General features: G+C 40.8%; 1 protein-coding gene across 1 annotated transcript in view; it reads right to left on the bottom strand.

The window, feature by feature from the left end:
* Nucleotides 1–5,483, bottom strand: part of USP25 (ubiquitin specific peptidase 25) — a 125,135-nt gene extending 119,652 nt beyond the window's left edge. Inside the window, exons 1-2 of the mRNA XM_009996510.1 lie at nt 5,346–5,483; nt 1,127–1,369 (exon numbers count right to left, since the gene is read on the bottom strand). Of these exons, the coding sequence (XP_009994812.1) occupies nt 1,127–1,369; nt 5,346–5,483 (381 nt within the window). The remainder of the gene's footprint in view (nt 1–1,126; nt 1,370–5,345) is intronic.
* Nucleotides 5,484–12,655: the final 7,172 nt, after the last annotated feature.

Raw genomic sequence — 12,655 nt, 5'->3', positions numbered from 1 at the left:
CTGCGTCCCCGAGAAGCCTCCCCGGGGCCGGCTGCCGGCGGGGCCTGGCCGCCGTTGTGCGCCGGTACAGCCCGGGGAAAAGGCCATTCGTAGGAAAGCTCACTTGGGAGAAAATCGGCGCTGCCAAGTTACACCGATTTCTGGGATTAGGGAGATGGCTTCATTAAACGCCTGGCTGTGTTGGTACATTTATGCAGTCAGGTCACTACAATTTAAGGCACACAAATGCAGAGGAGAGTCACTACTGATGGAACTGAGCACATGGTTGGGATCTGGGGGTAGAAGCCTTCACCTCCCTGTCACCCACCACAGTATGTTCCAATAAATTACTGACGCCATTGAGACTTGTTTCTAGTTAATTTCACTAAGTCAATCCACCTGTTCCAGAGACCAAAGAACTACTTCCTACCATAGATTTAAGGCTTTCCTAAGTCAAATAAGATTTACAGATCTACAACCAGCCTTACAGATCATGAGGGCAAACATGCATGCTCATCAGGCTGTTTCAGGCGAAAACATCCTGTACCTGAGGGGGAAGCTGAGAGCAGCAGTTTGGCCCGTGCCCTGCTGCCCTGCGCGGGGCTGCCCTTGCTGACCACCCTCCCACCAGCGTCTGGCCGCTTCAGCAACTGGGGACAGGCACTGCCAGCAATAGGACGAGGAAAGGAGAAGAACAGGGCAATAAAGACAGAGCTGAAACCTTTTCCTGTGGCTGGAGCAGTCTGGTGCCACCCGCTACACTCCACATGTGTCCCAGGCACCACATGTTAGGAACAGGAGTCCTGCCTTCCGTGTTGCTGCAACACAGAGGCAAACACTGGGTGTCCTGCTGTGCCAGGTCAGCGGCCTGCATGAGATGCCCCAAGCCACCTATTCACACTGCAGCCCTGGCCTTTGATCCTCTGGATCTCACCCCAGTTATTTCTTCACAAAACCAGGTTCCATATGAGGTAAAATGAGGTACTGGGGAAAAAAAATAAATAAAAAAAAAATCCTTGCTTGGTATGGGAAAACCTGAGTAAGCTGCTTTTCTTCCTGTAAAGACAAGCAAAATATGCCTTTGGTTTTGTTTATCTGTATGCAACTTCAGCAAAGTTTTCTCTGTGCAAACTCAGCATATACTTACTGATTCAGTTTTTCTTTCTTTCTTGTACGTTTCCAGATCCAGAGTCATTCTCTGGGCTCTTCTCTGAGGCCTTTCCAAATTGTTCTGTATCTTTTCTGAAGCACTGATGTCAGAATTGGACATAGCATTCAAGAGTGATCTCACCATTGGTGCAAAGAAACCAAACCAACCAACCAAGCGGAAACTCCGCATCACCTCCTGAATCATGTATCTTTCTTCAGGCAGTGGAGTGAGGTTGTCTGCCTGCTCACAAGGACAATTATATTGTCCATCAAGTTTCAGCTTTCTGAGTAGAAATACCTCTCCTAATACTAGACCTATTTAGTTCCAGAAAAGAACTCTTTTTTCTGAAACTTTACCCATAGTCTTGACAGAGAAAGCCCAGGTCCCTTTTCTCACATTGACCTACGTATACTGTCCTCCACCTGACTTCAGTTTTTTATCCCTAACTTAAAGTATTACAGAGAGCTTACAGGTGTGCCCAGCCCTCTTCAACAGCTTCTTAGGTCTTTTTTTCTCCTGAGTGATGGTAGCAATTACTAAAGACTACACTGATTCTGACAGTGCTATTTTTTTTCTTTAAAGTTAAACCATAGTGTAGGGCTGAGATAAACATCTTGCAGGAGACTATTTCATGAGCATTTCTTTTTCCAACCAAGATGGTGATCTTCTCAAAAAGTTGCATAGCGTTTGGCTAACCAGATTAAATTTTCCTGCCTAATCTAAGACTCTGGTGAGCATGCTGAAGTGTACAAATCATAGAATCATAGAATCTTAGGGGTTGGAAGGGACCTCGAAAGATCATCTAGTCCAACCCCCCCTGCCAGAGCAGGGTCACCTAGAGTACATCACACAGGAACGCATCCAGGTAGGTTTTGAATGTCTCCAGTGAAGGAGACTCCACAACCTCCCTGGGCAGCCTGTTCCAGTGCTCTGTCACTCTTACAGTAAAAAATTTTTTTCGGATATTCACCTTGAACCTCCTATGCTCCAATTTACACCCATTGCCCCTTGTCCTATCACTGGTCATCACTGAGAAAAGCCTAACTCCATCCCCCTGACACTCACCCCTTACATATTTGTAAACATTGATGAGGTCACCCCTCAGTCTCCTTTTCTCCAAGCTAAAGAGACCCAGCTCCCTCAGCCTTTCCTCATAAGGTAAATCTTTTAACTCTTGTCCTCCTTCCCTAATGCCCAGTGCCTGGAATTGTGTGATGCAACACAACAGCCAGTTTAACTGTTCTTCGGACTAACACAAGTTAAGGGAAACTTAAAAGAATCACACCCATTTTTATGAAGCCCAAAGTCATACCTTACAAGGGAGAATTTTCTGCTTTGACATGAAAATAGGCTAAGAGATCACCTCTTTCTTCCTTTCAGTTTTGTGACAAAATTTAGCCAGAGGCTCTTCCACCACTTCATATTTCTACAAATGCCAAAATACAAAATGTGCTGGAGAATCCACTTGTTACCATGCATAAAAACAGGAATGATCTATCCTGAATACTCTTTGAAAACACAAAAAAACACAGAAAGGAAGGCAAACAAAAGAAAAAAGTTATAGTAATGAAAAAGCTATCCTAGGAGGCAAGCATCTTCAGGGATTGGAATTTTGAATATCGCCTCTGGATAAGAAACTATACTATGCTATTTCATCTTTGCCATTCTCCCAAAGTCTTTGATAGATGTCATACTTTAAGGAAATCATCAACAGTTTCAATTATTTATGAATGCTACAGAAAAGCCTATCAAACAACACACGGAATGCAGACAGAAGGACGAAGAGCATAGACCTCAAATAATTAGAGATTAGTTAGTTCTTCAGTTTCCTTTTTAAATGAGGATGATTTTTATTGAGAAGTATAAAAGCATGTCACTGCATAGTGGCAAGGCTAAACCAGGAGCTATAAAATTTGTGATAATAAACATGATCTAAAGCAACTTCATAAAGATCTTCATTTAGTAAAAGCCTGATTCAACTTCCCGGTTGGGCAAAACCTGCACTGATAGTAGTATTCACAATTTTTTGTAGTCCCCTGAAACTGATTTAATCAGTCCTCTCCGTCGTTTGAGAATAAGACACCTAGTAACGGTGCCATAAAAGTAATCTTCTCATTGCTGTATTTTGGCTGATGCTTTTTACCATATGGAATGATGACACGAGCTGTGCCGCAGGTAGCAGATTCAGGACGCTGTGTTATCTCCCTGTCCTCTTCCTCCTCACACACAAGTTTGGAAGAGATTTCATCTCATGGTACTACTCATTTAATTGTTTTCCTAGTTAATCTCTAATCTATATACTGAGCTGTCTTGAAACAACCCTTTTCTTATAAAGAGGGTTTGAGAGTTTTTCAGTTGGGTCATTTCTCAGAACTTACTTAGAGCCTACGTATCTCCAGCTATTCAAAATGAAACGAACAAATGAAACCCAAACCCAGTGGCAAGAATCTGTGGCAGAAGCAGCAGATAAAGGTGAGAACAAGCAGCTGTGTGTATGTAGGGGTGTTTTTGTGTCTGTCAATAAAGTATCAATTCAGCTTGACTGTAACCAGAATAGTTCCTCTGACCATACCCATAGTCCTCTCCTATTCCATCACGTTGCCTGCACATGACTTCTTTAGCTGAAGTAATACAACTTTTTGGTCATTTTCCTTGTGTGAATACATGATGAAAGACTTAACAGTAAAGTGAAGGAGAAGAAAGAGGCAACTGTTACATTTTACATTCACCTTCCTAATATGTGAAAGAATCTGGAGTCACGTCTCAGGCAAATATCAAAACAGCTATTACACAAATATGCTAGAAGATCAAAATGAAAGCTCTTGTGTACCTTAGTTGATTTCCATTGCAAATACAAAGCTAACTCATTTATTTTCCACTTTGTGCTCATGATTATTTTAATTTAACATGCTTGTCCGGAGGCAGCTGTCATGTTGATGCCATGGTGCTGTGTCACACAAGCTGCAGCCTGAGACACCACAGCTGGGCATCTCAGTATAAGGAAAAGTTATTCATGCCTCATACAGAAGGTATTATATGGGAAAGCTTGCAGTGGTATTTTGCAAAATAGCAAAATCTGTTAGTCTGGAAGGTTAAAGATATTTTAAGAATCCCATATGGGCTTATCTAGTCGATTTTTTATGAAGATGATCAGAATATAGTTTGGTGACAGATAGAAAAGTCTCAAGATGCACTTAATTGGCATCAAAAGCAGATTGCAAATCCAGTTGTCCTTCTACATGAGAAAAGCTAAAAGGGAGCAGCCGTGTTAGTGAAACCACCACTGGTGCTAAGGTTGACATCTGACTGAAGTTTTATTATAAGATCAGTTACAGATCTGTCACAGACCAGCAATTCTACTGAGTTTTGAAGAGGAGGTGTCAGCTGTAAGTGAAGAACTGTGCAAATATACCCTGGAGCCACTTAGGAGGAAAAAAAAAATAAAAAATCTTAGCTTTATACCCATAAAATCATCATAGAATCATAGGATTCTGAGTTGGAAGAGATGTCAGGGGTCATCTGGTCCACCCTTTTTAGGTAATACTATAGTTTATATGAGATGGCTCAGCAACCTGTCAAGCTGAGACTTAAAACTGTCCAGTGTGGGGGAATCTACCACTTCCCTCGGGAGACTATTTCAGTATTTGATTGTCCTCATGGTGACAAATTTACCTCTTGTGTCCAGTCAGAATCTCCCTAGGAGCAAATTGTGCCCATTACTTCTTGTCTTTTCCATGAAACCCCTTGTAAAGTCTCCATCTTCTTGATAGCCACCCTTTAAGTACTGGAACATGGCAATAAAGTCTCCTCTAAACCTTCTTTTCTCAAGACTGAACAAACACAGTTTTCTCAGCCTCTCCTCATATGGCAGGTCCTCCAGTCCTCTCATCATCTTTGTGACCCTTCTCTGACCCCTCTCCAGCCTGTCTGCATCCTTTTTGTAGAGTGGGGACCAAAACTGAATGCAATACTCCAGGTGAGGTCTGACAAGTGCTGAGTAGAGCAGGATGATGACTTCTTGATCTCTGATGGTGATGCCCTTGCTGATGCAGCCCAGCCTCCTGTTGGCTTTCTTTGCCACTGCAGCACACTGTTCACTCATGTTGAGCCTGTTACACACCAAGACCCCAAGGTCCCTTTGCACAGGGCTGCTCTCCAGCCAGGTGGATCCCAGTCTGAACTGCACTCCTGGGTTATGTGTTCCCAGGTGCAAGACCTTATGGTTCTCCCTTTTAGACTTCATAAGGTTCCTGCTAGCCCACTCCTTCAGCCTGTGCAGGTCATTCTGGAAGGTGGCTCTCTCTTCTGGAGTGTCAGCCTCTCCATTCATCTTGGTGTCGTCAGCAAACTTCATCAGGGTGCTCTTGATCCCAACATTACAGGTCACTTATGAATATGTTAAACAGCATTGGACCCACTATCAATCCCTGGGTGACCCCACTTGTTACCAGTTGCCAGTTTGAGGAAGAAATATTTACTATCACCCTCTAAGTACAGTCTGTCAGCCAGTTCCCCACCCACTGCACTGACCACTTGTCAAAGCTGTAATCGGTCAGTTTCTCCAGGAGGAGGCTGTGGGGGACCATATCAAAAGCCTTGGAAAAGTCCAGGTACACGATGTGCACTTACCTTCAGTTGTTGGCTTTTGCAGTCATCTTAGGCTCATGGAAATTAGGACCTTAAGAACAGGTTACAGTTGGTAAGTTTTCTTAATGGTTATCCTAAATTTATCTTGATACAATTCCAATAAACTTTTGTCCTGTTTGTCAGGGAACAGTGCCAGTGGGGCTGCTCACTAAGGATGAGCCTTGAGCCAAGGGTGACTCCACTACAGGTAATGACCTCACCAGCAAGGGAGCAGCCTCACATGCAGCACATAAGAAGGGCTAGCAGAGCCAGGGGTTCATAACAGTGTCTATCAGCAGCTTTAGACACAAGGGAGTGGATGAACCAGGGACAGGTCCATCAAGGGGCAACAGAAGAAGAGGCAGGAGATGAGGCCGAAGTTGTGATTGGAGGCAAGGCGACAGTGTGAACTTGAGGTCCACCTAGGAAATTCTGTCAGAAAACCAGGGTGGAGGAAGTCAGGGTGAGGTTCCCAGGTGAGGCTGATCAGGACAATTAAGACCTAGTAGCACTGACAGCATCCTGCAGTTTTCATAGTGGATATCACAGGTGATCAGTTATGATCTTTTCTGTGGAAGATGTATCTGCTGGTTTTAGCCTTTCCTTTTAAATTACACGCTTAAACTCATGGAAGGGAAGAAGGGAATTGTGAAAATGTACTTATACAAGGTGTACAAAATCATCCACTCATTTTTTGTGTTTGATGTACAAGCCTGTGGAAGGGTCTTGTTTTGTTGCTGTTGTATTTGGTCTGGCTTGTTTCTTTTGTCTCTTGGCAGGAATGAGAAATAATTTTATTATTTTTTTTCTTGAACCACTTCATTCTAAATTCAGATATCTGAACATGTTCAAAAAGTAGTTCATTAGAACTGTGCATACCTTGCAGTGCTATTTCATTTGTTGCAACAATTGTATACAGACTATTTTCTTTTTCCAGGAAGACATTACCAAACAGTTTGAGCAGCATGCACTACAAGTGTTTGAAGTTTCAGGTAAGATGGCTGAAAGCACAGACTTCTGTCATCTCCTTCAGTTTATGCATCCAACTATTGTAGCATGAGAACTGTCAGTACTGTTTCTGAGCAGTAGGTCATTGTCCATGTTTTTCACATATTCGAGGAACAACTGCTTTTTTGTTTGCTCAGCACTATTAAATGCTCATACAAAAAATGTAGGCTGAAATCTGAAATCTCCCAAACTACCAGTTGTTCAGCTTCTCTTCCAAACACTATGAACTATTTAAGAGAGGGTAGAATAGCTCTATAAAGGCTGAAAAAATGAGTACAGTTATGTTGAACTGAATAGCAAGATGAATGATATAAAGGTTATTATTATTTTTTAAATTTATTTTAATTGAATTAAAGATCCCAGAGTTTCTAATTTGCAGTGTGTGTTCTTGGAATTTCTGTTCTTCAAAATGGGCACAGAGCTATACCTATACTCACTGTGGGATACTTCACACATTGTGTGAACAGTGGAAACACTGAGTTATTTAAGAAAAAAAGTATTTTGACAAGGAATAGCTGTGTACAGAGAAAATACACATACTTGGGAAACAGATCCATTTATAGTGCTAAAGTTTCACATGCTCCACTATTTCCCACATTTTCTGCCATATGTTTTATTAAACTAGGAACTTTTCAACCTTTATCCCTGTAGGGAATTTAATTTAATCAAGGCTCATTCACAGGAGCGACAGATACTATATCTTGTCTTAAAGTGCAGTCTAATTCTGCCTTGATGCTGCTGCATAATGGATGCATACTTTACACTTACATTCCAGCGTGTATTTTTCAGCTAATATACTGCTCCTGTACTGTAGAAAAATCATCTGAAAATTGAAATATGTGTCAGTCAAATGGTAGAGATTAATAAAAATGGCTGCCTGCATGAAAAACCTAAACTAGCGCCTAGCAAGAAGATATTTTATTAACAGAAATAAGAAGTTCTTTTCTGAATTCATTCTCATGATAAATTAACTTCTCTTACAGTACAGACATTAAATCATTTGAAGTTACCTTAACACAGTTCTCAGCATCTGTGTGCTTGCTGAGATTCCTTCAGTGCCCAGCAGCAGGAGCACTCAGCTAGCTAGAAATGAAAATGAGATATTTATATAAAAACACTAAGCCACCTTTGAACTGATTAGAAGTCCCTCTGTCCACTGACTGCATAAGAGATCATCTGAGATTATTTGCTTTGTAAACTTTTCACCTCCTGTAGTTTTTATCTCATAACCTTTAAGACCGATGACATTTAACAGTGACACTTTTCAAGCCCAGATTCCTTACCTATGCATTTCTTTAAGGTTGTTTTCTTTTGTTTGGTTGGTTGGTTTTTTAAAGACAAAGAATTGCTGTTTTGCCCAAAGCCCTAATACTGTTGACGTTTTCTGCATCCCTGTAACTAAGTAATACTATCCAGACAGAAAGTAAGGTGATTTAATTAATCTTGTCTGCTACAGAACTTTGATTTTCACCAACTGAAGGGGACAGGTGAGGGGACAGATGGACGGGACAGGACACGACTCTTCATTTGTTGCTGGAGACTGGTCTTTGGGGTTGCTTCTTTTGCCAGCACATGATCTTTGAACATTGTGATAATGGTTTGTTTACAAAGCAACTGGTTAATCAAACTATTGATGATGCATCTTCAGAAACCTGTTAATAAGACAGTAATTTTCTTTACATATTGCAAGTGGCTGATGTACATTATGATCAGATAATCTGTCAGAATTGTCTGATGCATGATTTTTTTTTCTTATTATTTCTTGGCCAAATTGCGTTGTTTGATAATGTTGCTGCACTACGTCAGGAGCCTGTTGTGCATGAAGACTGGAATGCAGTTTAATGAGAAGCAACTAAAATAAAAGCATTTCTTTGCTCAGTCTCAGAATAAAAATACATTATAAATGTTTTTGAACTGTCAGACTAACAAGAGTGAAGAATGATCACAAAGCTGGGCAGCATGATAACCCATGACCTGGTGCTTCAGGCCAAGCAGATTTCACTGTTTACTTTGGAAAAAACTCATGCTTCTTCCTCTTAAAAGCTAGGAGAAAATTATCTGTGGCTGTAATCTTTATAGATCCTCTCAGCAGGGGTTGCAAGTCAAGAGCATAAGACCTGTCATGGGACAATCTTCCATATTACTCCCAGTTCTACATAACATATTCTGGAATACTCCAGCTTGGTTTTAGAAGCACATAAATTACTGGGTGGTGCTCCCCCAGAGGCAAGTCTTCCCAGCATGAGGTATGGAAGCACACCTTCAAACCATTCCATATTTTTTTGCACTTACTCTGTTCAACTAAACTGAAATAACCTTATGAGAAAATATTAAAAACAACTAAAACATACATGACTGACCAAAAATGATTTGTGTACGGATGTAATGATAGGCTGCAAATGTCAAGGAAAGATACTGTTTAGTGTCATTAAAGGGGCAACCTGAATAGAGGTGATATGTTACTTAGGAATTCCATGTTACCAACAAACTAACCTTTAGCACTATATTATTTTTTGTACATGCTTTGATACAAAGGACTACATAGTTTTAAGAATTATGTTAATATGTGTGAAATTTTACATGCTTTATCTATTTTTCCTGAGATTGTGGTTCCGCTAGGACAAACAAGGTTTTAGTAACTCTTGGATACTAGACCAAAGTAGCTGCAAAAGTAAAAAAAAAACCACCAACAAACAGAATGCAACTAACTGAGAAAAATATGTGTGAAGCAATTCTGAACAGGTTAACCTACTGCAGATTATTTCTGGTTTAGAAAGGTACTTCAACAGTATTGTAAAGACAAATTAATTACACAATTTCTACAAGGTCCTTCTTCGGGCTTTTTTGGTCTTTTCAGCCCTCATATGTGAAGGCCTAACATATATTGAATAATAAATATATTGTTTGCAACTATGATTCATTAAGATTCATAGAGCATGTTCTAACTAGAGTCTTCTCCACAGGAAAAGATAACATCCTTCCCTTCTCAGTCCTAAAAGATTTACCAGCATTTTGCCAGCACTCAGAATTTTGCAGTGTGCATGGTTGAAAAAAGCTAATGATTTGTGCTCTTCAAGGAACATCCACACAAACATGCATCTACACAAGCATTGTCTGTGCAAGACAGTGCAATCAAATAGGATTAGAAATGCATTTCATAGATCAGCACAATCCTTTGTGCATTTAGTATCATGCCATTTACTGGTGTTTTGTTTAAGGATACATGATGTTAATGTGGATTAAGATGATTCTTTACCAATTTAAACAGAGTCATCATGAAGCCTCCTTAAATGTATGTCTACATCAGGGTGATGCAGGGATTTAGCAAAATCAATTTCTTAACAGATTTCCCTCATGCAGCCAAAATCCAAGTTTGGAAATAGTCTGGTCTTCCAACTGAATTATCAACTGACATATTAAAATTAACAATTCTTCTACACCATCATAAAGACCTTAAGCTGTTATCATTCATAGCACTGGGGGAGAAGGTGGGGAAGGGGCCCCAGGGGTGGCTCCTGTAAGAAACTTAAAAGCTCCCCTGGCTTAAAAAAAAAATGCAGCCACAACTCTGGTCAAGGCAGAGCCATCAGAAACAACTGATACAGCTCTGTGATTAACATATGAAAAAACTGATGTGAGACCTGAGAGCAGAGGAGAGGGGGAGAGCAGTGGTGAGAATGAGGTAGCAGAGAGGAGAGTGGTGCTGGAATGGAGATACCAAGGGTGGTGATCCCAGAAGGGGAGACAGTAGGTACCCAAACAGAGGTTCCCCTGCAGCTGATGATGAGACAGCAGGCTGTCCCCCTGTAAGGAGCAGATGTGGACCCACAGCCATTGAGGACCCCACAGCAGGGGAGGTGATTGTTCCCAAAGCAGCCTATGACTGTTGACAGCCTGTGCTGGAGCAGTTTGTTCCTGATGGACTGCACCTCATGGGAAGGACTCATGTCAAAGGGGTTCATGAAGGATTCTCTCCCAGGGGAGAGACCCTGTGGGGAAGCAGGGAAGGACTGTAAGGAGTCCTTCTCTCTGAGGAGGATGCTGCGGCAAGAACCTCCAGCCTGTGAACTGACTCTAAACCCCATCTCCTGTCCCCCTGTGCTGCTGGGGGGAAGGAGGGAGAGAAACCGAGAACAAAGTGATTTGGGCCTGGGAAGAAAGGAGGGGTGGGGTAACATATGTAAGCTCAGATCTTTGCTTTCTTTTTGTCCTGTGTGCATCTGATTAGTGATAAATTAAATTAATATTTTTTCCCCAAGTTGAATCTGTTTTGCCTGTGACCGTAATTAGTGAGTGAACCCTCCTTGGTTTTGTCTCGACTCATTAATTCCTAGTTGGTTTTTGTCCTCCCCATCCCACAATGGGGGACGTGGAATGTGTGAGTAAGTGTCTTCATGGTTCTTTGTTGTCAGTCAGGACCAAACCGTGACAATACCACACTGTTAATTTCTAACATGTAATGAGTGTTTCCTGGAAGGCCTAATCCAAATCCCTCCTCCCTTGACTGTACATTCTTGATGACATCCGTAACACAGGCTGTTCTTCTCTGATTTCCCTGGTTGGTCAATCATGGACTAATATTGGGATTTCTGAAAGAAGGTAATGACAACATTAGCCTACCCTGTTTCTGAAGAGAAAGTGGACTGTGATAGTAGTGGTGAGGGTCACACAAGTGTCACCAGCATATCTCCCACCAAACTTAGTCCCACAGCCAGTTCTCCTGAAAACGGATTGTTTGCTTTCTGGGCCTTAGTCTATGGAGTGTTTGTAGAAAAGCTGTCTTTCCAGGAGATGATGGTGAGAGTAATCCAATGGGTGAAAACAATGCGCAAAGGAATAGTTACTGAATTGGTTCATAGAATCATAGAATCATAGAATCATAGAATCATAGATATGATTCTATGAATTGGTTGCCTCTAAGTTTCTATGACACCATCAGTCAAAGCTGGAATAGTAGTTATCCTTCACTTGGGCAAAACCTTACTAAGAAACTAAAAAGAGCCCAGAAAACAGCTTTGTTGTCTCAGGATAACTCTGTCTGCTGTGTTTCTAATGCTTTCTGTGATAGTGCTGGATTCGTGCCTTATTCCCTCTTATCAAAACCCTGTAACAAGCAGTCCCAAAGCACGAAATGCAAGCTTCACTTTATACTGTAATCTAATTTGCCATCTTTTTAGTGGTCAGGTCTTCAGAGAATCTGTAGCAAAAGCTCTTGAAGTCTCTTAGAAGCACTGCACAATTATTTTTCACTAGGTTTCAAAAAAATAAAAATACATTTTCTACAATTTATTCAAAGCGTTTGAGATTCTTTTTTCCTCTATTCACATAAATTAGGTTTACCTTCCATTCCTAATAAAGTGTTAAGCTGGGCATAAGCTTAATATATTAATCTACTGGTAGGACAGTGGAGAATTGCTGTTATTCCTACTTCAAATGGGTAGATGAGACCTGTTGGAGTAAAAATAGTGTGTTTGGAAATGATTGAGGGACAGAAAACTCATGAGTTGAAAACCCAGTGAGAAGCCATGGGGATAGTAATGTACTTTGTTGGAAAAAAAATTAAAAAAATAAAAAAAAAAATTGAGAAGACTCATGTAATTTGAGGAAGATTCCTATTTTCTCATTGGATGACCTTAACCCTAATGAGAATTTTCATTACAACAATCAAGACTGAACACAAGTTACTGCCAGAGCCCTGTGTCTCTGCACATCCACCCAGAGATGCCATCTGCTAGAAGATAAGAAAAAAAATGAATGCAAACTATTAGGGATATAGTTGAATGAAATAAATGTGAAAATTGTAGTTATAATTTAATGATTTTGTCTTTACCATTATTTAGCCATCTTAACCTTTAGTAGAAAAATTCTTGTTTACACTTATTTTGTCTTTGT

Source organism: Chaetura pelagica, unplaced genomic scaffold (assembly GCF_000747805.2).
Source record: "Chaetura pelagica isolate M959 unplaced genomic scaffold, ChaPel_1.0 scaffold82, whole genome shotgun sequence".
NCBI classification, from domain to species: Eukaryota; Metazoa; Chordata; class Aves; order Apodiformes; family Apodidae; genus Chaetura; species Chaetura pelagica.
Note: the sequence above shows the minus strand (reverse complement) of the source record. Positions and strands in the feature narration are given on the sequence as shown.